This window comes from Bombus impatiens, unplaced genomic scaffold, assembly GCF_000188095.3.
Source record: "Bombus impatiens unplaced genomic scaffold, BIMP_2.2 scf_0640, whole genome shotgun sequence".
Taxonomy (NCBI): Eukaryota; Metazoa; Arthropoda; class Insecta; order Hymenoptera; family Apidae; genus Bombus; species Bombus impatiens.
Genome location: NT_177059.1, coordinates 781,976 through 805,938, shown reverse-complemented (window position 1 = coordinate 805,938; position 23,963 = coordinate 781,976). Strand labels below are relative to the sequence as shown.

The window sequence follows — 23,963 nt, the reverse complement described above, 5'->3', positions numbered from 1 at the left end:
ATTCCTTGCAAGCAAGAAAAGTATATTCACAAATCACTACATATATGTATATATATGTATATGAAAACCAATTTTGTTCATTAAATTTATCATTTATTATTTATCGTCTATTTAAATTTTCCAATATTTATTAATATCACTATTAACTTTTGCCATTTTTAAATCATTCTTCACAAAAAATATATATGCCTTAGTTATTGTTTATGCCGTGCTGTGACGCTGCGTTAGCTAAAAATCGCGACGAGTAATTGTATTATTTTATCATTCTAATTAAAACTTAAATTATTTTCTTAATCATTGTGAATGTATCAATGTTAATATGGCTTCGGCTGAACTTGAATGGACTAAATTCGTAGACGAACAAGACAAACTATCAGCAAAGGTAATATTTTTATCATATATGTGTATCACCGGCTTAACCTCGCTATTGTTTGTTTATTACACATTTGCTATTCAAAAAAGTTTCTTTTTTGTGTACCTCCCTTGCTTAATTTTTAATTACTGAAATTATATATATTCAACAGTTAAAGCATGTTAAATCTATCAATAATATAATAATTTTAACCCCTTTTTATAACGAAACATTTTTATTATCTTTTTTTTTACCGAAATAATAACTTGTCGACTCTTATGACGTGTCAGGTGTCCAATCTAAATATAGATAAAGAACCTAAAGAAAATACAGCAAATACAGATTCCAAAAATGATGATGGTTCGGATGAGCAAATCTCAGCCGCAGAAAAATCATTATTCCAAAAAATTATACGTAAAGGTTTGGTAGAAACAACACAAGATATAGAAGTTCAAAGAAAGGATCCATCTTCACCTTTATATAGTGTTAAATCTTTCGAAGCTCTTCATCTGTTGGTATTTTTGCTATTAATTTCTTTATATTGATATTGTTTTAAAAAGATTATACAGTATAATATATATTATAGTAAACCTGCTTTATTAAAAGGAGTATATGCAATGGGATTTAATGCTCCATCAAAAATTCAAGAAACTGCATTACCTACTTTACTTGCTGATCCGTAAGTTTGTTTCTAATATAAACAAGTTTCGTTCATTTTTTAATACAAAGAATAAATGACAACCATAAAGTTTAATCGATTATTTATAGACCACAAAATATGATTGCTCAGTCACAATCTGGGACAGGTAAAACAGCTGCATTTGTATTGGCAATGCTAAGCAGAGTCAACACCACCAAAAATTATCCTCAAGTGCTTTGCTTATCACCAACTTATGAATTAGCTATACAAACAGGAGAAGTAGCAGCTAAAATGTCTGCATTCTGTAATGAAATAAAAATAAAATATGCTGTAAGAGGAGAAGAAAGTAATACATATTATAGATCATTTTCAACCATACAGAAATTATCTTTTTTTAACAAAAATTTACATCTCTCTTTTTTGTTATTTCAGTGAGTCGTGGATCAAAGATTACAGAACACATAATCATTGGAACACCAGGAAAAGTTTTAGATTGGGCTGTTAAATTTAAGTTCTTTAGTCTAAGTAAAATATCAGTTTTTGTTTTAGATGAAGCAGATGTAATGATAGCAACGCAAGGTCATCAAGACCAGTGTATTCGTATTCATAAGTAATTATTTTAGTTTATAAAAACGTAAAGAAATGATATTTCAAGCTGCATATTGTATTTATATTTAAATTTTACATTTAAACACATTGCTTACAGGCAGCTTCCACGCACATGTCAAATGATGTTTTTCTCTGCAACTTATGAGCCAGAAGTGATGAAATTTGCAGAAATTATAGTTAATAATCCTTTAATAATAAGGTTACTGAAAAAAGAGGAAAGTTTAGATAATATTAAACAATATTATGTAAAATGCAAGGATCTGGATGGAAAATATGCAGCTATTACCAACATATATGGTGTAATAACAATAGGACAGGCAATTATTTTTTGTCATGTAAGATATCTTTATGTTGTATTGATGAGTGATTTTTCCGTTTTAAAATTATAAATAGTATTTTTCATTTACCTATAGACTAGAAAAACAGCGGGTTGGTTAGCCGAAAAAATGACAAAAGATGGTCATGCAGTAGCTGTTTTATCTGGGGAACTGACAGTTGAACAGAGAATTTCAGTTTTGGATCGTTTTAGAGCTGGTCTTGAAAAAGTTCTTATCACAACTAATGTTTTAGCCAGAGGTATTCATGTAACTCCAGTCCTAGTTTTAAAGTCTAAAGCTTTTTATATTTCTTTCTATATATTTATTACGTGCTTTTAGAACTATGGAAGTATAAATATGGAAAACATTTTTATAACTTTCCAACATTAATTATATATTTATTTAAGTGGTTCAGTAATCAAAAAATGTTGCAGGTATTGACGTTGAACAAGTAACAATAGTTGTCAATTTTGATTTACCAGTGGATCAAAATCGGCAAGCAGATTGTGAAACATATTTGCATAGAATTGGTCGTGCTGGACGTTTTGGTAAATCTGGAATTGCTATTAATCTAATAGATTCGTCTCATGCAATGCAAATATGTAAGGATATAGAAGAACATTTTGGAAGAAAAATACATTACCTTGATGCTGAAGATGCAGATGAAATAGAAAAAATAGGAGCCTAGATTAATATTTAAGAAATACAATTATGCTTTTTATCAAATACGTATAGATATATTGTAATACCTCCTAAAAGAATAGACATTTGTATTCTCAACATGAATTCTTTGTATTTCTTTTCCAATAGCACATATTACCAACAAATATTATATGTTTACCTTTTTTTACAATGATTGTATGGTATTCTTTAATATCGAGTTAAAATATGGCGATTGGATCAGGAATATACACAGAGTTTGAACAATATAAAAATAAAAAAATATTTTTATATGTTATACAGCAAATAACTGTTTGACGCAGAGAAATATCATGTCCTTATCTTTGTACTGCATGTAACTTAGTTAAAATTAAGTTTGAGTTTTTATATAAAAGAAAAACTATTCATTCCTTCCACGTTTAAATTTTAATTTGACCACATATGATCTACTGATCGATCTTTGGTTATATGTATTACGGTAATGTTACAACGATATTGTGATCACATTATCGCGATTTGTATAAGTACAAATAATATAAGCTAAAATCAGTTAATCATTGGTTAATAATTATAAATTATTAATTATTTATCATAACTGATATTGGAACCAACAAATTGTGAATGTTGTATGGAAACTTTACCGACATATTTTACACATTATGAGAACTCTCTTATAAATGAAACATAAAATAAAAATATTTTAACACAATTCTTTCGACAATGGTATATAGGTATAGAAGTTAAAAATACGTAAAATGTACAATTTTCCATGTAATAGTGTGGCAAAGTAATTAAACAAAATGGTCATTATTGTAATACAATTCGTCTCAAATTCATTTACAAGGCATCCATACGTGACGTAATATTAAAAAACGGTGTGCTTTAATGTATTTGGACGAAAGTGTATGAAACATTCAATCATTTTTTATTGTAACAGAATTTCTATATTATTTACATTTTATTTTTTCGATGTAAACATTTCTTTTCAATAGAACTCATTAATTTTTTATATTTGTTAATGGAAGTATAATAAAAGTTTCTCAATAGGTGGGACGTTTTTTTTAGAGAACACCCATAGTACGTATTTCAAACATACATTTATTAAGATTAAAAAATGAAAATAAATTGCAACATTTAAAAAACGATATGAAACAAGTAAGTTTTTTAACTTATCGCAATACACATGTTTGTACATTTGCATTATTACTTATTCATTCATATAGATGAAAAATCATATAAAAATGCATCAAAGGATATTTCTCGCATCCTGAATTTCATAATTTATAAATACTTATCCGTCTTTTAATAACTTTTTGTCAATTAAGCAAAAGAACAAAATCGCTTTTGTAATAATTTTAATGCAGAAATAAACGAACAGGTTCCTATAAAGACAAGATTATTTGAACATATTAATTCAGTTCTTAAATATATTCTTGTGAACCACTGGTTTGAAACTTTTAAAATTTTATTGACACTAACTATTAACTTTGACTTATTAAATTTTATTTTTTGACGTAATAGTATAATTTGTTTGCACATTTGTTACATATTTTTATAACAAAAAATTAACAAGCTGTTAATATGGATATGCAGTTATTTCAATAAAAAAAGAATTTTTCTTATGGCATATATTCAGCAGAACAATAATGTTTAAAAATATAAAACAAAAACGAATGAGTCGAGAACAAATATCACAACGGTACATGAAAAACTTTCTTTCTCCTTATTTACTTTAAACATTACAGTATGGTAAAGTATCCTAAATATTCAGTTTCTGGGTTACTCAATCGGCAAATTGTATTTATATGTTTGCAATTCTAATAGCAGTTTATAGCAAATTGATTGATATTGCGATTGAATTACAATGTGAAGTTCAGTCTTTGTATGGGATTTTATTCAATTACATTCCCATACCTCCCATACCACCCATACCACCCATTCCACCCATACCACCACCGCCCATTGGCATCTGAGGTTCTTCTTTCGGCAATTCAGTAACCACCGCTTCTGCAGTTGTAAGTAGTGATGCAACACCCGCGGCATCAGTAAGTGCTGTACGCACTACCTTTGTTGGGTCGATAATACCTTTCTCGATCATATCAACATACTCATCATTCAAAGCATCGTAACCAAGATTGCTGTCACTAACTTTCGCTACTACTAAACTAGCGTCTACGCCTGCATTCTGAGCAATTTGTAAACACGGCATACGCAATGCATTTGCCACTATCTTTATTCCTGTTTCTTGATCGTTATTTGATGCTTTCAAATTTTTAAGAGCTGGAATACATCTTAGGAGAGCTGTACCACCTGTAAATTGAAAATATAGAAAATAATTATTATGGAGATTTAATATGTAGAAAAAATTACTTTTTTCTTCTCAATATCTATAATGAATACATTTTTCTACATATAAGTTTTTTGTGTTCTACCACCAAGTTCTTATATTTTGTACATTGCATGTTTATGTAAAAATTTAATGCAGAAACTGAAAGAACAATGTCTAATTACCTCCAGGAACAATCCCTTCTTCAACAGCTGCTCTAGTAGCATTAAGAGCATCATGAACACGATCCTTTTTCTCATTAACTTCAACTTCGCTACTTCCACCAACTCTTAGAACTGCAACTCCAGATGCTAACCTTGCTAAACGTTCTTGCAGTTTTTCTTTTTCATAGTCAGATGTTGTATTAGCAATTTGATCTCTAATTACATCTGCTCTATGATCGATATCAACTTTCTTCCCTTTGCCCTTCAGGATGAGTGTATCATCTTTTGTAATTACAACTTCTCCTACCTCGCCTAAATCACATAACTGCACATTTTCTAATTTAACGAGATTTGCATCATCGCCAAATACAATCCCTCCAGTCAAAATCGCCATATCTTGAAGTGTTGCTTTTCTATTGTCTCCAAAACCAGGGGCCTTAACTGCAGCCACCTGCAAACCGATTTTCAATCTATTGACCACAAGCGTTGACAGTGCTTCACCATCAATGTCTTCTGCTATAATAACAAGCGGTTTTCGTTGGGAATTCGCTAATTCCAATGCTGGAATTATAGACTGCACAGACGATATCTTTTTCTCACTGAAGAGCAATAGTGCATCTTGGAATTCAACTTTTGCTCCTTTACTAGAATTTATGAAGTATGGAGATATATATCCCCTGTCAAATTTCATTCCTTCTATAACTTCCAGTTCGTCGTGTAGTGTTTTACCATCTTTTACAGTGATTACACCTTCTTTTCCAACTTTTTTCATAGCATCCGAAATAAGATTACCAATTGCCTTATCCCCATTGGCTGAGATAGTTGCTACTTGTGCAATTTCCTCTGGAGTTGTTACTGGCTTACTTAAGGTTCTTAATTCGTCCTTGACCTTATCAACTGCCAACATTACACCTGCAATATGTCCATTATTTTATTGTAAATGCCTTTCTACTATTTCATAATAGCAATAAGAAAATGTTCTAGTAGCATTATTTAATAAATTCAATTTTATAACAGGAATTTATATTTATATTATATTTTATTTTTATTTTTACTTACCTCTTCTTATTTCTACAGGATTAGCACCTTTACTAATTTTTTCAAATCCTTCTTTAGCAATCGCTCTTGCTAGAACTGTAGCTGTAGTCGTACCATCACCTGCCTCTTCGTTTGTGTTATTTGCTACATCTTGTACTAATTTTGCTCCAATATTTTGAAACTTATCTTTTAATTCAACTCCCTTGGCAACCGTGACACCATCTTTAGTAATTTTTGGACTACCCCAACTTTGTTCTAAGATGACATTACGTCCTTTTGGACCCATTGTTACTGCAACTGCATCTGCTAAAATATCCACACCTTGCAACATGAGTGCTCTAACTTCTGCCCCAAAACGTACATCTTTGGCATATGAACGAGCTTGTAATTGACGTAGTGCTGCACCACGCAATACAGTTGGTAATCTGTGCATCTAAAATAATTAAAGAAGAACTGTTATATCACACAATATTCCTGAATAAAACCTTTTTGAAATATATGCATCGAACATTTTATGAACGTGACATTTTGTATAAAATTAGTTTTTAAGTTTTATCGACGAAACTTGACATTAAATTTTATAATTTTACTTCCATAATAAAAAGAGGAATCTGTTTTCCTTAACATTAATAAATTTTGAAAGGGGAAAATTAATCGACTTTTAACGTAAACGTGGTTATGTAAACTGCCGCGTGGTCGCCGAGAAACCACAGTACAATACAGATTATTTTAAATAACTTCCAAAACTTTCTATAACAAATTTTGCATCATATGAAACATTGCTTTTTTACTTTCTGTATTTTTTCGCCATTATTTTGATTTATAATCCAATATGGCATACAAATCAATTCGACCGGCTTATCCGAGTAAAAAAAAAACTGGAAATTATTACACGAAAGAATAAAAAAAATATAAATAATTTTGAAAAACCGAGAGCAACTGTAAAAAGCATTATTCATAGTATTTGTGTTTCTTTACTTCTTATCCTGCACCTTTGACTACGACTTTTAAAACTGTAAAAACGTTTCTTAAAACTTTTAATATTCCAATTTATTAAAATGACAAATACAAAGAAATCATTGTAAGAACAGAACATATTGCTCTATAATAATCAAAAATATAAAATGTACAATAGATATAATCAAACAGAATTGGTCTAAGATTAACCGGTTAATACCTTTAAACAATTAATATATATTTATGTGTAGGAAGGAAATGAAATTTACGAAAAAAGTGTTTACCTTTAACTAGTGAATGAGAAAAAGCCGTTGATTAGAGATTGTAATTTCAAAAGTAATTGAAAATCGGCACAGCGTGACTGCACGTTGTCTCGCCAGTAGAATGAAATGTGTAAGAGAGCTTTCAGCTTACGCTATCACATGGGTAATGCTCCCTTCCCCTCCCTTATCCTTTTATTCTAACTTAACCTTCTTGTATTCGATTAAGAAATTTCTTAAAATTTTCAACAAATTTAATCGATATGAAATATAAATAAGAAACAAAAATCTAGAGATTATTCCTATATTTTCATTTAACAACATTTAATTCTTTAATCATATCAACAAATTTCATTCTTAGTAAGAGTTATAGCTTCTAGAATGTACGAGAACACATGTGATGCAATCGTTCAGTATTCTCCAATCATATTCGTCGATTTGCCGGCAAATCATTCCGTACTTTTTACTGTACAATTCTCTATATCCAAATCAAGTATAAACAACTTCAAAATAATTTCAAATATAATAAAACGAAATACATATATCAATTTTATTTCATTTTATTCCAAATTATATTAAATAATTAAGATATTTTTCTAAGTATTGTAATTCGCTGAATAATCGAAACTTATTGTCTAAGAAAAAGGATGTTTAGAAAGTTTTTAATAGTGTATTAGCATTAAGCCATATAAAAAGCGTATTAGCCATTATAAAAACATATATTTTAAAATTTACGTAGTATTTACATCGATATCAATTTTATTTATTTACCAATGACCTTATTTGTTTGTTACCAATGTCATTTATTCGATCGTAATTAACATACAAATAAAAGTTCAGAATTCGTTTCTCAATAATAATTTATTTTTTATACTTTATCATAATAACTTTTTGTTAAGAAATATATATGTATATATGTAAGTTACAATACTACATATGTTCAATAATATTTCAGCACCATCTTGTGTCAGATTTTATATCTCGTGTAATGTCTCGTTGTTACGTAACGTGTATACTGGGTTCTTACTCCAAATCAATAAAAACGTGGTGGGGCAAAGAAGTATAGAGGGGAATTGGGAATCTTCGAGAAAAGCGGAGAGGCTTGCTCGGCTGCTGCACATAGATAGTACAACGTGGTTGAACTGCGAGTGCACGATCTCTGTCTATCGTAGAAATTTGAAATTTTAGAAACAATGGTAAGGAGAACATAAATCTTATCTTAAATTATATGTTATGTTATAATTTTCTTCATTAACTCAACATTTTCATATGTTTCAAAAATTTCTAAGGTTAACTTTCAAAATAGTGATTGAAATTATATATTTCCTGTTAAGTTATTCTTTAATTTAAAAAATGTAATAAATGTATTTGAAATCATGTATAATTTACTTGTATTGTTCGATGTTTTTTTGTTTAGTATAGTAATTTCAATGATATTTGATTCTATAAATCCTGTCGCATGGCCGGTGTAGTGAATGTCCTCTTTTTTCTTATTTATTTATTAGAGATAGAAAAACAAGTGACTACAAAACAGTTAATAAAACAAAAATATATACGTATGACGATAATTTCCATCGTGTGCTTATGATTTAATATCGCAAATTTTTTAGTGAAATTACTCGTAGATAGAGAGTTAATTACTGCATTTTTACATAATTGCATTTCTGCTATTAATTTTATCATTTGCAAGAAAATAAGTAGACGAATAGTAACCTAAACGTTTTTTGAATTTTATACAGTACGAAAAATTTCGTAAAATTACGCCATGCACGATCTTAAAGTAATTGATTTTAAATATATATTGTAAAACTAAATTTAAATGGTATAAATCTCCTTATATATATTCTATGTTAATATTTTCATAATAGGCTGCAGCTAATGCCATTAAGAGACTTATACCTCTATTTGATAGAGTTCTTATACAAAGAGCCGAGGCTGTAACAAAAACAAAAGGTGGTATCGTTTTACCAGAAAAAGCTCAAGCAAAAGTCTTGCAAGGAACTGTTGTGGCAATTGGACCGGGACAAAGAAATGATGTATGTAAAAAGCATTTAATATTTACAATAATATACTTAAGCAGCAAATACAAAAATAAAAAAAGGAAGAATATTTATTTTCAGAAAGGAGAACACATCCCTTTAAGTATCAAAGTTGGTGATGTTGTATTATTGCCAGAATATGGTGGAACTAAGGTAGAACTTGAAGATAATAAAGAATTTCATTTATTCCGTGAGTCGGATATACTGGCGAAATTAGAAGTTTAAGGTTCCATTAAATTTATGTTTGCAATTTTTTTAAGTACTACATACTATTTCATAAGAAATACACAAGCAATGAAACAGTGAAATGTAAGTTAATTTCATACGAATTTTGATGTTTATCATTGTAGCGTACATAATGATATTCCCTTATGTATCTACTGTTATATATGCCATGATTTTGCACATATAAAAGGAAAAAATAAAGCATTTGTTGTGTTTATGTATTACCATTTGTTTAAATGTTGCTCATTCTTATATTTTCTTTCAATCTTGGTACTAATGTAATAATGGCAAGAGAAAAAAACCATAGAATCCATTGATATGTAATAAGCAAAAGTTTGTATTCATATTTTATACACATAAATAGAAATATATATTTTAATAGGAAATAAAAAGACAATTCTACGAGTTTTGAAACAAAGTACAATTTTAATATAACCCAATCTTTTATTTCAATTTGATACTTTTCTTTACACTAGCTTTAATACCCGATATTTCTCCAGCATAACGAGTAACTTCTTTTCTTATTTCTCTTATCTGAAAAATAAAAAAATTGTTATTGTATTACAACATATTCATCATTTAAAATAAATAAATACATACCGCTCCTTTCCTGCGAATTTTAGCTTTACGATATTTATTTCTATGTTTTACTCTGGGGTTGCGTTGTTCTTTTTTACGATATGGCGTTAAACCTTTATTTTTTGCTATTTGATATGTAATTGCTCTTTTTTCTTGATCTTCAACTACAAGGTGTGGCATGTCAGTACTTTCCATCTTCTCTTTAGTATTATACAAAACCTTTTCTTCATTTACATTTTCTGTCTTCAATTCAGATTCTAAAGAATCCGCATTTATGATTTCATTTGTAGATCTTTTTACACAATTTGCTTTTTCTTCGAAACGACATGTCTTTTGTTCATTGATGTTTATTTTATCGCCATTTAATATATTATACAATACTTTCCCTTCTCTCTCTGCTGTTAACATTTCCTGTATTTCTTGTATTAAATTTCCTTGTGCAGATTCCAATTGATTTAATAACTGACGATATTGTGCTAGACGTTTTATAATTGGGTGAGAATTAACAGGCAATCTTTTTGCCTTCAGCATTAAATAGAAAGAGATATTGATACAATAATTTAATAAAAGATGGTACTTTGTCTTTATGAAAGAAATTGTGGGGCAATTAGGGAGAATACCATCTTTAATTAACTTTAGAAATGGTGCCAGTGAATCTCTTGCTTCTGCCATGTGATCTAAATCATAATATGCATATTAAAAATATTTAATTTTTTAGTTTTCCCTTTTGAAATATATTTTATAAACTTTATTGAATATATATAATACCTTTAAAATCATTTACAAGAACTATAAATTCAGGACTTTCCTTCTGCATCATTATTTGCTTTTGTCTTTTGCTAAGTTTACTGAGATCTGTCTTTATAAATTGTTCTGTACTCTCGTATGCCTTTTGATCATCATTTCTTGTTTGTATAAAATCTAGACCAAAATCAATGTCATCCAATTGTTCTGCCAATCTCTTCTGAATATTTCTAGCCTCTTCTTCTTCCATTTCTGCTTGAGCTAAATCTTTTTGGCTGATATTAGCATAATCTGGATCTACAAAATCAGTAGAGTAATACGCTTTCTTCTTTTTTCCCCAAGCTTTTTCATTTGGTAAGTTGGAATCTTCTTGTAATCCTTCAATATCAGATTCCATGGAATCTGTCTGGACTTCATTTTCTGTATCATCTTGGTTCTGTTCATTTGCGTTGTGTAATCCATATACTTCATAATCACTATCGTAACTTTCCGAAGACTGTCTATCCCGTACTTTTCTAAGTAATTCACGTTCATTTTCTGAGTATTCTTCTTCAGAATTTATGACTTCATCTATATTTACATCTTCTAAATTCATTGTTTCTTCGTTCATTTCTGGTATCTTCATTGTGCTGAAACAAATCAAGCAAATATACATTTTGTAATAAAAATAAAAAGCTGTTAACATTATTAATAAAAGGAATACAACTTATATATTTAGTATGTAGAAACATGATTAACCCTTTGCGGTCGTACCAAGTTACGATATGATTGTCATGATGGTCGGAATTCATTTTCATTGAACAAACACTAATAATGTAACCTTACATATGATAACTTATACAAATCTTATTAAGAATCTTATGTATTTTCGAAACGTATATACACATGTACATACGAACCAAACACAAAGAGTGCCTGAGAGTAAACATACAACCAATTTTTCTAAGAATGGTAAAATTTTAATCGCTGAAATTGATGTACGACCGCAAACGGTCCAATTTCATTCAAGACAATCTTTAGTTTACCTCTTTTTATTTCTCATATTAAAATTTTTTATTAGAACAATACAAAAATTGTGGCTAAAAATATTTAGACAAGTTTTAATAGTATAGTTCACTTTGCAATCTTATTTATTATTTATTATTTTTGATAAAATATATCTTATCACAATATATGCACACACAACTTCATGATTTCACAAGCCATTTAGTTGGGGACCGGAGGTGTTCAATTCCGATTTGATTTTTTAGAGAAATCGATTCTTTCGGTTAAAAAATCGATCTTTTGAATCGATTTTCCTACGATCGATTTGTTATTCCAAAAATCGACAATCGATTATATGTTTTGTTACTAAGAAAGGTTTCTCGCCGCAACTATTTGATAATCTTCCTTATGCTAAGATGATAAATGTGCAAATTTCTAGTTTGCGGTTAAGAATTGTATGAATATCTTTTTGTATTTCTAATTATATGTTAAAAGGATTGAATTTACATGTAACAATCAGAAGTAACAACACAATAATGGTAATACACTAAGCTTGTTTAGAGTTTAAAAGAACAGAGAGGCCACTACTATAAAGCAAAATGTTTTTGAAAACGCTATTTTTCGGTGTAATACTAATGTACTGAAAGAAAAATAAAACAAATTTACTCAAAGAATGAAATATATAAAATTTTGACTTCGCTGTAAGAGGATATATATATTTCTGATACAGCTAACATCAAACATATATAATTCTACGTGTCATCAGAGACGTCTCTTTGCAAGAGAGGAATAACATTTACTCATACTCGTCTCTGCTACTAGTGTTACTGCATCATCATTCATTTTTCATTATATCTGGTAGTATTATGTTTAAATCTATTACGTTTGTAAGTTTATGGATTTACCGGTTATGTGAATTGTAGCTCGTGTTATGTATTTATGAATCAGAATCATATAAATATCAAATAAACATTTGATTTTTTATTATATTTTCACATTTAGAAGGAAAATGGTATTTTTAACTGCGCAATTATTTATAAGATGTCGAGGTCCCGATGAATTCTGGCGAAAACGTCAAATATTTAAGCTCGCTGCGGTAAATATATATGTATACTTATTCGAAACTAAATAGAGAAAATTATGATACAAATTTCTAATTATTTTTATTTTTAGCATTATATTGGAAGGAGAAGAAATTGTTATAGTATAGCCATTAGAAATGTAAACAGAGCGTTACTAAAATCTACAATAGGAAGACAGCTGAAAAAAGACGATATGAAAGAGGTAATTCATAAAAGAAAGTAACTCTCTTTTAGAATGTTATATAAATAATTGTTCATTTTTGTTACAGCTTTGGGAAACCAGAATAAATGGTGCAGCAAAGGAACATAATAGTAATATAAAGATTCTATTGGAAGGATTAGGCAGATGTAATATTTTATTAAATCGTAAATCTTTATCAACATTGGCTGTTTGGGAACCACGAACATTTAAATGTTTATCCGATATTGCTTGTGCAAAAACAAAACTAGGAGGATTTAAAAGAGTTGCTGATAAATCTATGCCTGAAACTGTTATAGTTGAAGGATTAATTGATGAACTGGATTGATAAAATTATTGCAAAATAAATAATTAAACTTACATTTTATTGCAACATTTATTGAGTTACTACTGATTATATATTTACGAGAAGTATATGCTTTTTAAGAACAATAAAATAAGGTGTAAAGGTTACTGTTAATTGCGGAGTAATAATATTTCATTACAGCAACATGACTTAGATCTTTCTCTGTACAAACAACAAGAAAATATATAAGTTAATTCTTTACAGTACTTCTTATAATATACCCATCCTTAGAGTATATATTAATTAAATGAATAACATTCTCGCACAATGAATATTTTATCTCACTGCTTAGCATTGACGATTTGTACAAAGTCAGGTTTTAAAGATGCCCCTCCAACTAAAAATCCATCTATATCTTTCTCTTTTGCCAAGTCTTTCGCATTTCCTGCCGTTACTGAACCTCCATAGATGATTCTAACAGTCTCTGCAACAGTTTGATTGACATTTTTAGAGAACCAGTCTCTCAACTTTGCATGGACTTCTTGAGCTTGTTGTGGTGTAGCTGTTTTGCCTGTTCCAATTGCCCAGACTGGTTCATAGGCAAGAACTACATTGTTCCATGATTTGATTTTATCTGCAATAGCTTTAGTTTGCCTAAAGACTACTTCCTCTGTTTTACCAGCTTCTCTCTCTTCCAATTTCTCTCCAATACATGCTATCACCTATTAAGTCAAATATATTGGCATTTATTAATATTAAGATTATATTACTAGGTATTAAGTTTTAAAATAATCAAAATTTATATTACCTTCAATCCAGCTTCTAAAGCATGGGCTACTTTTTCTGCTACTAATTCATCTGTTTCACCAAAGACATTTCTACGCTCAGAGTGACCAAGAATTACCCATGGGATTCCATTGTCCAAAAGCATGACAGGACTTATTTCTCCTGTAAATGCTCCTTTGGCAACCTTGTATGTATTTTGTCCAGCAATACTAACATTGTTAGGTAATATATCCTTAACATACGTTAAGTATATTGATGGTACGCCAACAACAATCTCTAATAAAATTATATTGTTAGAATTATAATAAAATATATAAATTAATATTATCAGTGTTACATTATTAAAAATAAAATTTATGGATAACTATATAAGATATATCGTTTTTTAGGAGTTAGTTAAAAACTAGAAAATATAGAATATTAAATATTAAAGCAGCAGATAGAACAAACATACCAACATTTGAATCAAGTGGGCCGTTTTTTAAAAAGGCAACGATACCATCTATTTCACTCTTGGTACCGTTCATTTTCCAATTACCACCGACAAAAAATTTTCGGCCCATGATATTACAATGTATAGATACACGAAGATAATTAATAACAATGGATTTACAAGTTTCCAGTGAATCTAAAACAAATTTCGAAACTACTCTCTCGACTTTCGACCTTCAACAAACCAGAAGGTGAATTAAGTCACGTTCACGTACCTCCCAACTGATTTTATGAAACCCCCACCATTCTTTATTTCTTACTCCCCTCTCTTTCGCGGGCTATACTTCAATAAAATACAGTTTACAGGAATTATTTTATTCGTGGAAATAAAATTACTTCCGTTATTTCTATATATCCTTCAATTTTGTATTAACAAATATACTTTTACATTTAATCTCGAGTTTTTATAAATAGGCAAGACTATTGATTTAAATTTCATTAAAATTTTCCTATACTAAATCTGATATTGGAATCAGATTTTAAAAATATTGCATGATATAAACATTGCAAAATTTGTAATTTACAAAGGTAATTAAATGTTTAATACTGGTATGTTATAAGTAATTAAAAATCTCAAAATATTTTATACAGTGAAATCGTGAATATGTTAGAATATGTCGCTCGAATTTATGAAATTAGTAAATAAATTGCACTACATAAGATCTAGAAATATCATAAAACTAAGATTTATAACATTAGGAATTAAGAAATAATAATGATATTTTACGCAATACTTACTATTATAGTATTTAGTAACTTCAAATTTTTAAGTTCGTATACCAAGTCGGAGCAACATTTCGATATATCGATGGTGAGTAATAAATAAAGATTATGTACTTCGAAATAATTTTAAATTTCAGTAATACACAGCACACAAAATTTATAAACTTAATATTTAATTATTTATAAACAATCTTTGAGACTGTTGTTGAATTAGATAAAAGTATTTAAGAATGTTCCATTGTAAGGTTATGAAACATTTTTAAATTACTCTGATACATTAACAATCTTTTTTTCATGATTATTTATTATAATTAAATGAGATATATCGTATACTTACTATATTTAAGGAGATTTTTATTTAAGATACTTTTCTGACACAATTTAGCAAGATTCTCACGAAGAAATAAATTAAACATGTTAGGCATTTTACCAAAAAGCTTTGAATCACATTTTAATGTCTTCTTGTAATTCAAATAAGTAATATAATTTATAAAAAATAAATATATAATAAAAACAAATAAATAATTGCTAAAATATTAAATTATTGGAAGTAATTATGTTGCGCATTACTGTGAAATTGGACAAGGAAACAATTGCATAAATTTGTTTATAATGTTTTGTCAATGTTTCTATAATATAGACAAATTAGAATTTTATAATATTTTATTATACGTAATGTTTCAAAATATTTATATATATTAACATTATTATTATAAATAATTCATAATTGAGAGATTCTGTAACATGTTTGAGATATTAAAATTCAATATGGATAAATTTATACACACATTTCTACAGAATTTAGGTTTAAGAATTGAATCTCATGCCTGCAAAAAGTTTAACAAGATTAAATATATATCAAATATGAATAAGTCTTATATAGCAAAACAACTATATCCTACAGAGGAAATAAAAGATATTAATATACAGCAAGATTTGGATTTTTCTAGCGAAGAAAACATAAAATATTTCATGGAAAAGCATGTTAATCTCTTTGATAAACTTACTTATCTAAATAATGCACAAATTTTAACCTCTCATTTGAGGAATATTAATACAATGATTCTTCAGAAAATAAAGCTAAGATGGAAATACAATGGAAATGTAAAAAAGAGAGAAATTAAAACATGGAACAAAATTGTAACTTATAACAAGAAACTAAGAACAAATTTAGCAAATAAATTGAGTGGGTCACAGGGCAAATTATTGTTTTCTTCAGAATGCAAACGAAAATATGTAAATTTCTCTAATTATAAAAGATATAAATTTAAAAAGGCTGCTCTTGGAAATTTTAAACTACTTTATAATAACACAACTATATCCAATGATCACAGAAGTGATAACATTTTAATAACAGATAATGATAAGAAAACATCTTTTCTTAGGCACAGTTTATCAAACATTGTGACAAATATCACAAACAAACAAATAGAAATGACTGAACAATTTTTATGGTTGCATGTAAAAGATATAGAATATATGAAAAGAAACATACAAGTTACTCTTCATATCGCAAAGGTTATACTATGCATATATCTTTCTTTATTTTAAATTGATTTAATATGGCTTTGTATATAATTTAATCTTGTATCTATTATTCAGAATTCAAAATATAATTATGATACAAAGAACCAAATAGAATATAATCAAGTACTTTGTCATCATGCAATTCTGTGTTTAATTGAACCAAGTGAAAAGGGTGCTGTTTTAATTGAAGATAATTTACCAGTTATTGTTCAAAAATATCTCGTACATGGTTATAAATACCATTTTGATTTTCAGAGGTATTTTATGAAAGACAAACATATTATATAAGTTTAAATGTTTCAATGGATGAAACTTTTTCTTTAGAGGTTCAAAGGACTATTATGCAGCTGTACTTATTTTGAGTCGATGGGCTAAGGTTCTAGTTAAACATATAAACACAACTATGATGCATACAATTTCTGGTATATTAGGATGTGATGTAGAAAAAATATTGGTTTTATATAATCCAAGAGGGAAATGATTTTGGATATTATCATATATAAAGAAAATTTATGAATATATCTCTAATATAAATTTGTTCATTGATGTAATATATAATACAGCCTTATGTAATTATTTCGAGTAAATACCCAATGATTACTTATATTCATTAATGTATATTTTTTGTAGGAGGTTTATAAGTGTTTTAAGTGAAATAAAAAATGGTAAATGAAGAAGTAGTGGAATTTAATAAGAAATCACAACCAGTTTACAAGAATCCAATTTTTCAACAGAAATTTCGATCTACTAGTACCACTGGAAAGAAACGGACTTGGCGCTCATTAAAACAAGTGCTGGCTCAAGAACGCACTTTACCATGGCCTGTAGAAGTAGTGCATTGTACGATTTATTACCAATCTATTTTAATGTTACATATTTTCAAAAAATCTATATGTGTAATGATTTGAATAACTTAAGAACTAAAGGAAATCAATTTATGTGTTTAGCGATACATCTACTTGCGATATATTTCATAATCTGTAACTGAACTGTAATTTCGATAATCATATTTTAGATACTTTCTAAATAAATATTATATCACTCTGGGGAATTTCAGATAGTTCTATTAATGCACCGCCAAGCTTCAGGCCAGCAAAGAAATATTCTGATATTTCTGGGTTACCCGTAAGTAACTTTCCACGTTTGTATCATTGGTTAAGTCATTAAAGCACAAAATGATATATAAATTACATTTATTTTACAGGCACGATATACAGATCCACAAACTAAATTATACTATGCAACGGCAGAAGAATTTGCAACAGTCCGAAGTCTACCAATGGATATAACTGCTGGATATTTAGCATTGCGCGGCGCTTCCAGTATCGTTGGATAAATGAAAGGAGAATTTTATTTTCTATAATTTCCTTATATTTAAATAGTATAGAACACGGATATTTTATTTTGTAATTGTTATGATACTTATTAAAGAATAATGAAAAATTAAGTATAATTCTGAAAATTAAACATCATGTCATAAATGTAAACAAAATATATCGAGCTTATAAAGAGACAAAATAAAGCTGTTTGCACTAACTAGTTGATAAAAATTCTTTTTTTATATACATACATTGTATGTATCAAGTTCTTTTAACGGGATTTCCTGAAATAAAGAATTCCACAAATAATTTAAGTAATTTTCATTATTTTATCTCCGTAATATTATACACAAGTAATCATTATTAAAAAAAAAAGGATGTCAATCGTAACTTAATATATGAATTACGAATTAAAGAAGGATTGGAGAATCTTTAAAAAGAATATTACTGTTTCTTTTCTCTTGACCACTGTATTCTTTTATGTTGACAGTTTTTCGTGCACCTTATTTGTTTGTTTGCTATTGCAACATGGGCCATTAGCAAATTTAATTGAAAATACAAATAGCACGGCCTACTGAAATATTGCCTGGTGGTGCACTATTTTTAGGTCGCCATTTGTTTTTGAATTTTTTTACTTTTTTAATGAAGATAATTTTAAAGTAGCGTCATAATGTCTTCATTCCAGCAGGTCGGGTAGATCGTCGTCATCACTATCCATTCCATCACCTTCATCTCCTAAAGCATCTAAATCATCGAAGTTTGGTTTACTATCTCCCGATCCTCCTAGACCACCCATCTGTCGCATCATCTGCAAATGTATTGGAAATTTAGATTATCAAACTGTAGATGAATAACAGTACAGTAATTGTAATATCCTTTTCTTTTTTTTATCAACGGATAAATTACTTTAAACACAATAATCTCTTACTTCTTCCAAATCGTTGCCACTTCCTTCCATTCCACCTTCATCGTCGCTATCATCTTCATCCTTCCATTTATTAAAATCGCTTTTTAACCAATGGGCTTTCGTTTTTTCTTTTGTTAATCTTGGCCAATATGGACCTTCTTCTTTTTTAACAAGAACTAACTCTATAGTCCTTCCTCTTAGGTTTTGAATAGTTCTGTTTGGAACAACTTCTCCATATAGGTTAATCGTTATTTCATGCATTTTTTGTTCAGTTCCACCTACTCCTTTAAAATATATCATTTGTGGTTCGATGTTAATCGCAGGATCTTTGCAATCTTCTAGACAGATAGTAACAAATAATATTTCTTTCCTCTGAGCCCACATAACAGGTGGGGGAGGCAATCTGAAAAATTGTCAAACAATTAACAATTTTAAATAATGTATAAGAAACTAAATTACAAATAGTAAATTAAAAAATATAAATTAAATATAAATTAAAAAACACTGAATAAGAAAAGGTCAATTAAAACAAAAATTATTTATATCATGCATTTGTTTATATCCATACAGAGCAGTTCTGCATAAAATGCGTGTACGACATGCACGTTATGCTTGAAACGTACACACGCATGACAAATTTGTATAATTAATATTAATTTTATTTCATGTATAAGCATTCATGGATAACTTTTAATGAAAAATTTATTCAAATGCAAGAAATGAAATGCAATATTTAACGGAATGCAGGAAGTGAAGCAATATTACAGTAGGGAGAATAGCATTGTAATTATAAAACGTAGGTAAAGGTTAGGAGTAAAGTTCTATGGTTTCTGGCAAAAGTCGCTAGTCATTGTGGATAAAACGTTATATTATTGTAAAACGATCGAGGAGAATAAAAATAATATAACATCATGAAACGCATTTCGGTAAAAGCATATAAAATATTATAATATATTTTTCGCGTCTAAGATATATCGATAGTTATGTAGAAATACAAGCTATTAAAAACCTGAGCATTGCAATTCGATTATCTGAAAAAAAAAGCAAAAGGGTGGAAGATTCATTATCAACGGAATGGTTATTATTAAGAATTTATAAACAGTGCATTGTAAAACAAGAAAATAGGGATGTAAGATAGTTTCTTGCGATTCTTTTCCAGAAATTTCGAGAATCAATAAAGCCGTCTTTACAACATGGCGGTGTTTCGAAAGCCACGGGGCGGTATTCGAGTTGTTTTCTCGAATATCTCTTACTCTTTTCATGATAATAACAATGAGAAGGAATTTCAGGATCGAGAAACACAATCAAAGAACATTTTATGTGAATTTTTATGTACTTACTGGCCTTCTTGAGTCATATTTCGAGAGCTTCGTTCCGTAAGAAGCAAACAAACACGAAGCGCTTACGTATCGCGCCGTAGATCCGTGATTCGAGAGTGTTTCGAGATTCAACTATCGATCAAACAAAATGGCGATTGGTTGCTTTTGTCGATGTCGAATTCTCTTGTTTCCGGAATCGAAATTTGAAAAATATCTATTTACCAATCTAAGACTGGTAATCTTGAAACGTAATATAATTTCTGATATTATAAATAAATTTCACGCTATTATGTGGTATAGTGGAATTATTTGCCAAGATAAATCAAGTAAAAACATTTTTAACTTACTTCATTTCTCATTTGTATTTCGAGATGTTAAAATAAATGGTTATCCGATACTTGTTGTCCTTTAACGAGTCAATATTAACAATAATTTTTCAAAGTGTTTTTACAAATGCAAAAATAAGACGCTGTAGAATAGAAAATTAACGTTATCTTATTTTTTCATTTATAGTATAAAAAAGATTCTATATTGTAAATCCTTTTTACGTATTGGAAGATTATGAATAAATATGTACTTTCGTGATAATGAACTGATTTTCAATTTTAAACATTCGTCTGCGTTTTTCGGATAGAAGAAAAAAGTAAAATAATTAATGCAATGGTAGCATAAAAATTCGAGACAGATGTGGCTGAGAGTGTGTGTGTGTGAGAGGGGTGGGGGGAGTAAGCGAGAGGAAGAAAGAGAGAGGCTGAGAAAGATATGGCGAGAGGGGACGAGAGAGAAAGAGAGAGTGAGATGTAGGATGAAAGAGGGAAGGAAAAGAAAACGAAAAGAGAGAGCCTTTGCGTTAGATTGTAGGTCAGCGCGGCAGAGGAGGAGGGAAAGATACTACCTTTCTTGCCGTAACCGTGGCCATAAACTAACAGGACATACACACGGTGTATCAGTCTTTCTTTCGCAGCTCTGACTCGTCCTGTTTGTCAGTCGTACAGGTGGTTATTTCCGCGTAAACGTACCTTCGCATTTCCGATACGCTGTCGCTGTTGTGGTTTCTGCGGGCAACTCGCTACTTTTGATTATCGTTCTGATCAGCTTCGAGATTGTTTTTTGTTAATCCGTAAAAAGGATTAATTGACGCGCGCGCGTGCGCGCGTGTGCATTACTTTCAATGGATACCTGGAGAAGTTGCAACAGAAATAACGGAGATCGACGATGAAACCGTGACTTTTCGCGGTTCATGCAACTTGTTGCTTCGGGATTAACGCCATGTCGACCAGTTCGCTTTTTTACAAAGATAAGTACGCGGTAAGTGGCAATCTTCTTCGTCTTCTACGTATGCACGTAATCATATCTATCTTGTAGATCGTAGATGATATTTCAGATAGTTTACGTCTCCAAATTATATGCCTTTATACTTCATTAATTATAGGAAGTTCGACCCAGTTTCGTAAAAATTTCTCTATGTACACATAAATTGTTTACTCGCTTCATACGCTTTCTCGGCTCCTTGTATCGTCGCGCAACGTTAATTTTACATTTACAATATTTGAACATTTGAAATATTTAACACGAAATCACAAGCGAACCGATAATCTCAAGCTGTCGTTACTAATCCTGCATTTGCTCGGAATCTGCTTGTTAGACGGCCTGTGTACGGGCCTCGAATCTTGAGGAAAATCGATCGTTTTCCAAATCCTGATATTATACGTGAATATCTATCATCGATACCGTATCAATACCTGTTACAATTATTAATTACTTGCGATATTTACTGCTGTGCAAGGAAGGAGATGCATGGAGGAAGAGAAAGGAAGATAAATGTGCGCGGGTGGTTCGCGTAAAATCACTATATAACGATGACACGTTATTATTTCATCGTGCAATAATTATCCATGACCGTAGTTATCGCGGAACTGTGATATTTTATCGAATATGATTATTGAATATGATATGAAATAACAAAGTTTCGTCAATTCGTTTCTTTACCTTTACTCTCTCCTACCTTCGAACGAATATTCACGCGTAAAGCGAGGTCCATCTTTGTTCAACGTTAAAGACGTTCGATTTATCCGAACTAGTGATATTACCAAAGTGTTAGGTCAATGCTATCTTATATAAAAATAAACCGAATAAATTGGAACGTGAATTTTGAATTTTGTAGTAGTTTAACTATAAACAATAATCTCGTTGTTTCGAATCAACGTGTTTAACGAAAAAGAACGATGCTTGGCGTGCGAATAAACCAATTAATTAGAACGATATATTTCGCTGGATATATTTCGGTGGGCGAATTAGCGAGACGAATTAAACTCGATTAACGAGTGACATTGAAGTTTAATTAGCAAGTGGGTGTTAAACCGTTGTCGTTCCAGTTATTCTTATCCTTGATTCTATAAACCTTATCACGATTGCCGATACGATCGAAAGAAAAATATTTCTGTTTGTTTTATCGCAGAAACGACAATCATTTAGAGATGAATTCGTTGTTTTGAAATCTATGGTTACGCCAAAGGTAAATCTTTGCTTTACCTTCAACGATTAAGCTGTTGTACGTGTAACGCGTTAGATACGACGGTGAATAATCACGGATATGAGTCAATTTCGAATGTTCTTTCAAAGAACAGAGAAAGCGATATTTCGAGATGGACGTGTAAATCTGACCCATTCGCTGGCTTCGACGTTGTTACATCGGCAGGAGATCGTGGGTATAAACTTTTATATTCCGTTACGTAATTATCGATCGAATACAAGAGAGAGGATAGATTTGCAGAGAATGAAAAAGAAGAAACAGGTACTTACGCGTGTTCGCACGAGGAAGAAGGAGTAAAAGAAGGAAAGAATGACGAAGAGAAGGGAGGGATAGAACTCGTCGACTAGCGGTAGGTTCTTCGGTGCATAGTAGTATACACACAGCGTATTTGACTGAGTTTCAAAAGAGGTAGGTGGCGGCGTGTATGATTCGGATGCCAGAAGGGCCCTCAGGGGTGAAAGTCTTACGTCAGAGACATGCATCTTATTATGCCGGACAACCGTACGATTCATGCAACGAAATGGTCACTATTCCCGACGCGGCGCGTAACTATTCTATCTTGTACCTACTTACGATGTACGCAACGGTGTAAGAGCGAGCGAAAATCGAACGGATTCCTCTTTTGGCTCCTTTGTCTATCATCCTTTCTGTTTCCTTTTTTCGTTCTTTTATTTTTCTTTTTTTTTTTTACGTTTACGTTTTCGCGAAACGACGAAATACCCCACGCTAATAAACTCCAGCTTCCCTGCATTTTTATCGCTACTAATTCGAAGCAAAGAGGATCTTCGTAAGAATTTGTTCGGTGTTTTCGACGGTCATCCTTTTTATAATTTCAAAATTGAATTTATTCGAGGCGCGCTTTTACGTTGTTACGTTGCCCGCAGCTCGAGTGGCTC

The 23,963-nt window shown here is 30.1% G+C and overlaps 10 protein-coding genes and 1 long non-coding RNA gene across 16 annotated transcripts; 7 read left to right on the top strand and 4 right to left on the bottom strand.

Annotated features, from left to right (window-relative positions):
• Positions 1-122: 122 nt before the first annotated feature.
• LOC100748539 (DEAD-box helicase Dbp80) lies at positions 123-2,876 on the top strand. The gene is made up of 8 exons (XM_003491819.4): positions 123-382; positions 643-863; positions 939-1,031; positions 1,121-1,338; positions 1,425-1,602; positions 1,699-1,936; positions 2,015-2,177; positions 2,353-2,876. The coding sequence occupies exons 1-8, from the start codon at positions 320-322 to the stop codon at positions 2,604-2,606; spliced, it is 1,428 nt and encodes a 475-aa protein (XP_003491867.1). The 5' UTR covers positions 123-319; the 3' UTR covers positions 2,607-2,876.
• Positions 2,877-3,656: 780 nt separating this feature from the next.
• Positions 3,657-7,601, bottom strand: LOC100748180 (heat shock protein 60A). The gene is made up of 4 exons (XM_003491816.4): positions 7,348-7,601; positions 6,128-6,539; positions 5,090-5,980; positions 3,657-4,888 (listed from the first exon to the last, which is right to left on the bottom strand). The coding sequence occupies exons 2-4, from the start codon at positions 6,537-6,539 to the stop codon at positions 4,479-4,481; spliced, it is 1,713 nt and encodes a 570-aa protein (XP_003491864.1). The 5' UTR covers positions 7,348-7,601; the 3' UTR covers positions 3,657-4,478.
• An 87-nt stretch (positions 7,602-7,688) lies between these two features.
• Positions 7,689-8,519, top strand: LOC112213391. Its single transcript, XM_024369835.2, has 2 exons — positions 7,689-7,816; positions 8,279-8,519. Exons 1-2 carry the CDS (start codon positions 7,705-7,707, stop codon positions 8,509-8,511), a joined length of 345 nt encoding a protein of 114 aa, XP_024225603.1. The 5' UTR covers positions 7,689-7,704; the 3' UTR covers positions 8,512-8,519.
• On the top strand, positions 8,362-9,811 carry LOC100748060 (10 kDa heat shock protein, mitochondrial). The gene is made up of 3 exons (XM_003491815.3): positions 8,362-8,519; positions 9,192-9,359; positions 9,444-9,811. Exons 1-3 carry the CDS (start codon positions 8,517-8,519, stop codon positions 9,585-9,587), a joined length of 315 nt encoding a protein of 104 aa, XP_003491863.1. The 5' UTR covers positions 8,362-8,516; the 3' UTR covers positions 9,588-9,811.
• Positions 9,812-9,900: 89 nt separating this feature from the next.
• On the bottom strand, positions 9,901-12,147 carry LOC100747940 (something about silencing protein 10). Of its 2 annotated transcripts, none has more exons than XM_003491814.4 (4): positions 11,936-12,147; positions 10,935-11,539; positions 10,188-10,843; positions 9,901-10,121 (listed from the first exon to the last, which is right to left on the bottom strand). In XM_003491814.4, the coding sequence occupies exons 1-4, from the start codon at positions 11,950-11,952 to the stop codon at positions 10,032-10,034; spliced, it is 1,368 nt and encodes a 455-aa protein (XP_003491862.1). In that variant the 5' UTR covers positions 11,953-12,147; the 3' UTR covers positions 9,901-10,031. The 2 variants fall into 2 exon arrangements, with proteins under 2 accessions (XP_003491862.1, XP_012244731.2); XM_012389308.3 differs by lacking the exon at positions 11,936-12,147 and adding an exon at positions 11,664-11,716.
• A 323-nt stretch (positions 12,148-12,470) lies between these two features.
• LOC100747819 (39S ribosomal protein L20, mitochondrial) lies at positions 12,471-13,635 on the top strand. 2 transcript variants are annotated; one of them, XM_012389324.3, is made up of 4 exons: positions 12,471-12,752; positions 12,897-12,990; positions 13,068-13,178; positions 13,246-13,635. In XM_012389324.3, exons 2-4 carry the CDS (start codon positions 12,904-12,906, stop codon positions 13,501-13,503), a joined length of 456 nt encoding a protein of 151 aa, XP_012244747.1. In that variant the 5' UTR covers positions 12,471-12,752; positions 12,897-12,903; the 3' UTR covers positions 13,504-13,635. The 2 variants fall into 2 exon arrangements, with proteins under 2 accessions (XP_012244747.1, XP_033178390.1); XM_033322499.1 differs by having other exon boundaries at positions 12,475-12,781.
• LOC100741917 (triosephosphate isomerase) lies at positions 13,527-14,980 on the bottom strand. The gene is made up of 3 exons (XM_012389323.3): positions 14,702-14,980; positions 14,270-14,523; positions 13,527-14,183 (listed from the first exon to the last, which is right to left on the bottom strand). Exons 1-3 carry the CDS (start codon positions 14,808-14,810, stop codon positions 13,803-13,805), a joined length of 744 nt encoding a protein of 247 aa, XP_012244746.1. The 5' UTR covers positions 14,811-14,980; the 3' UTR covers positions 13,527-13,802.
• Positions 14,981-15,062: 82 nt separating this feature from the next.
• Positions 15,063-18,617, top strand: LOC100742157 (INO80 complex subunit C). 4 transcript variants are annotated; one of them, XM_033322501.1, is made up of 5 exons: positions 15,436-15,550; positions 17,314-17,536; positions 17,620-17,829; positions 18,047-18,114; positions 18,194-18,617. In XM_033322501.1, exons 3-5 carry the CDS (start codon positions 17,652-17,654, stop codon positions 18,323-18,325), a joined length of 378 nt encoding a protein of 125 aa, XP_033178392.1. In that variant the 5' UTR covers positions 15,436-15,550; positions 17,314-17,536; positions 17,620-17,651; the 3' UTR covers positions 18,326-18,617. The 4 variants fall into 4 exon arrangements, with proteins under 4 accessions (XP_012244748.1, XP_024225601.1, XP_033178392.1 ...); XM_024369834.2 differs by lacking the exon at positions 17,314-17,536 and having other exon boundaries at positions 15,437-15,550; positions 17,620-17,654; positions 17,724-17,829; XM_012389325.3 differs by lacking the exon at positions 17,314-17,536 and having other exon boundaries at positions 15,063-15,550; positions 17,724-17,829.
• LOC105681192 lies at positions 16,187-17,314 on the top strand. The gene is made up of 2 exons (XM_024369832.2): positions 16,187-16,980; positions 17,065-17,314. Exons 1-2 carry the CDS (start codon positions 16,207-16,209, stop codon positions 17,275-17,277), a joined length of 987 nt encoding a protein of 328 aa, XP_024225600.1. The 5' UTR covers positions 16,187-16,206; the 3' UTR covers positions 17,278-17,314.
• Positions 18,615-21,468, bottom strand: LOC100742036 (prostaglandin E synthase 3). The gene is given in 5 exon segments (XM_003491931.4): positions 18,615-19,116; positions 19,237-19,618; positions 20,556-20,575; positions 20,577-20,666; positions 21,430-21,468. Coding segments are annotated over 5 exon segments (648 nt in total). The 5' UTR covers positions 21,454-21,468; the 3' UTR covers positions 18,615-18,984.
• On the top strand, positions 20,023-20,931 carry LOC117152075. Its single transcript, XR_004462308.1, has 2 exons — positions 20,023-20,141; positions 20,375-20,931. It is a non-coding gene; the product is annotated as an uncharacterized LOC117152075 (long non-coding RNA).
• Positions 21,469-23,963: the final 2,495 nt, after the last annotated feature.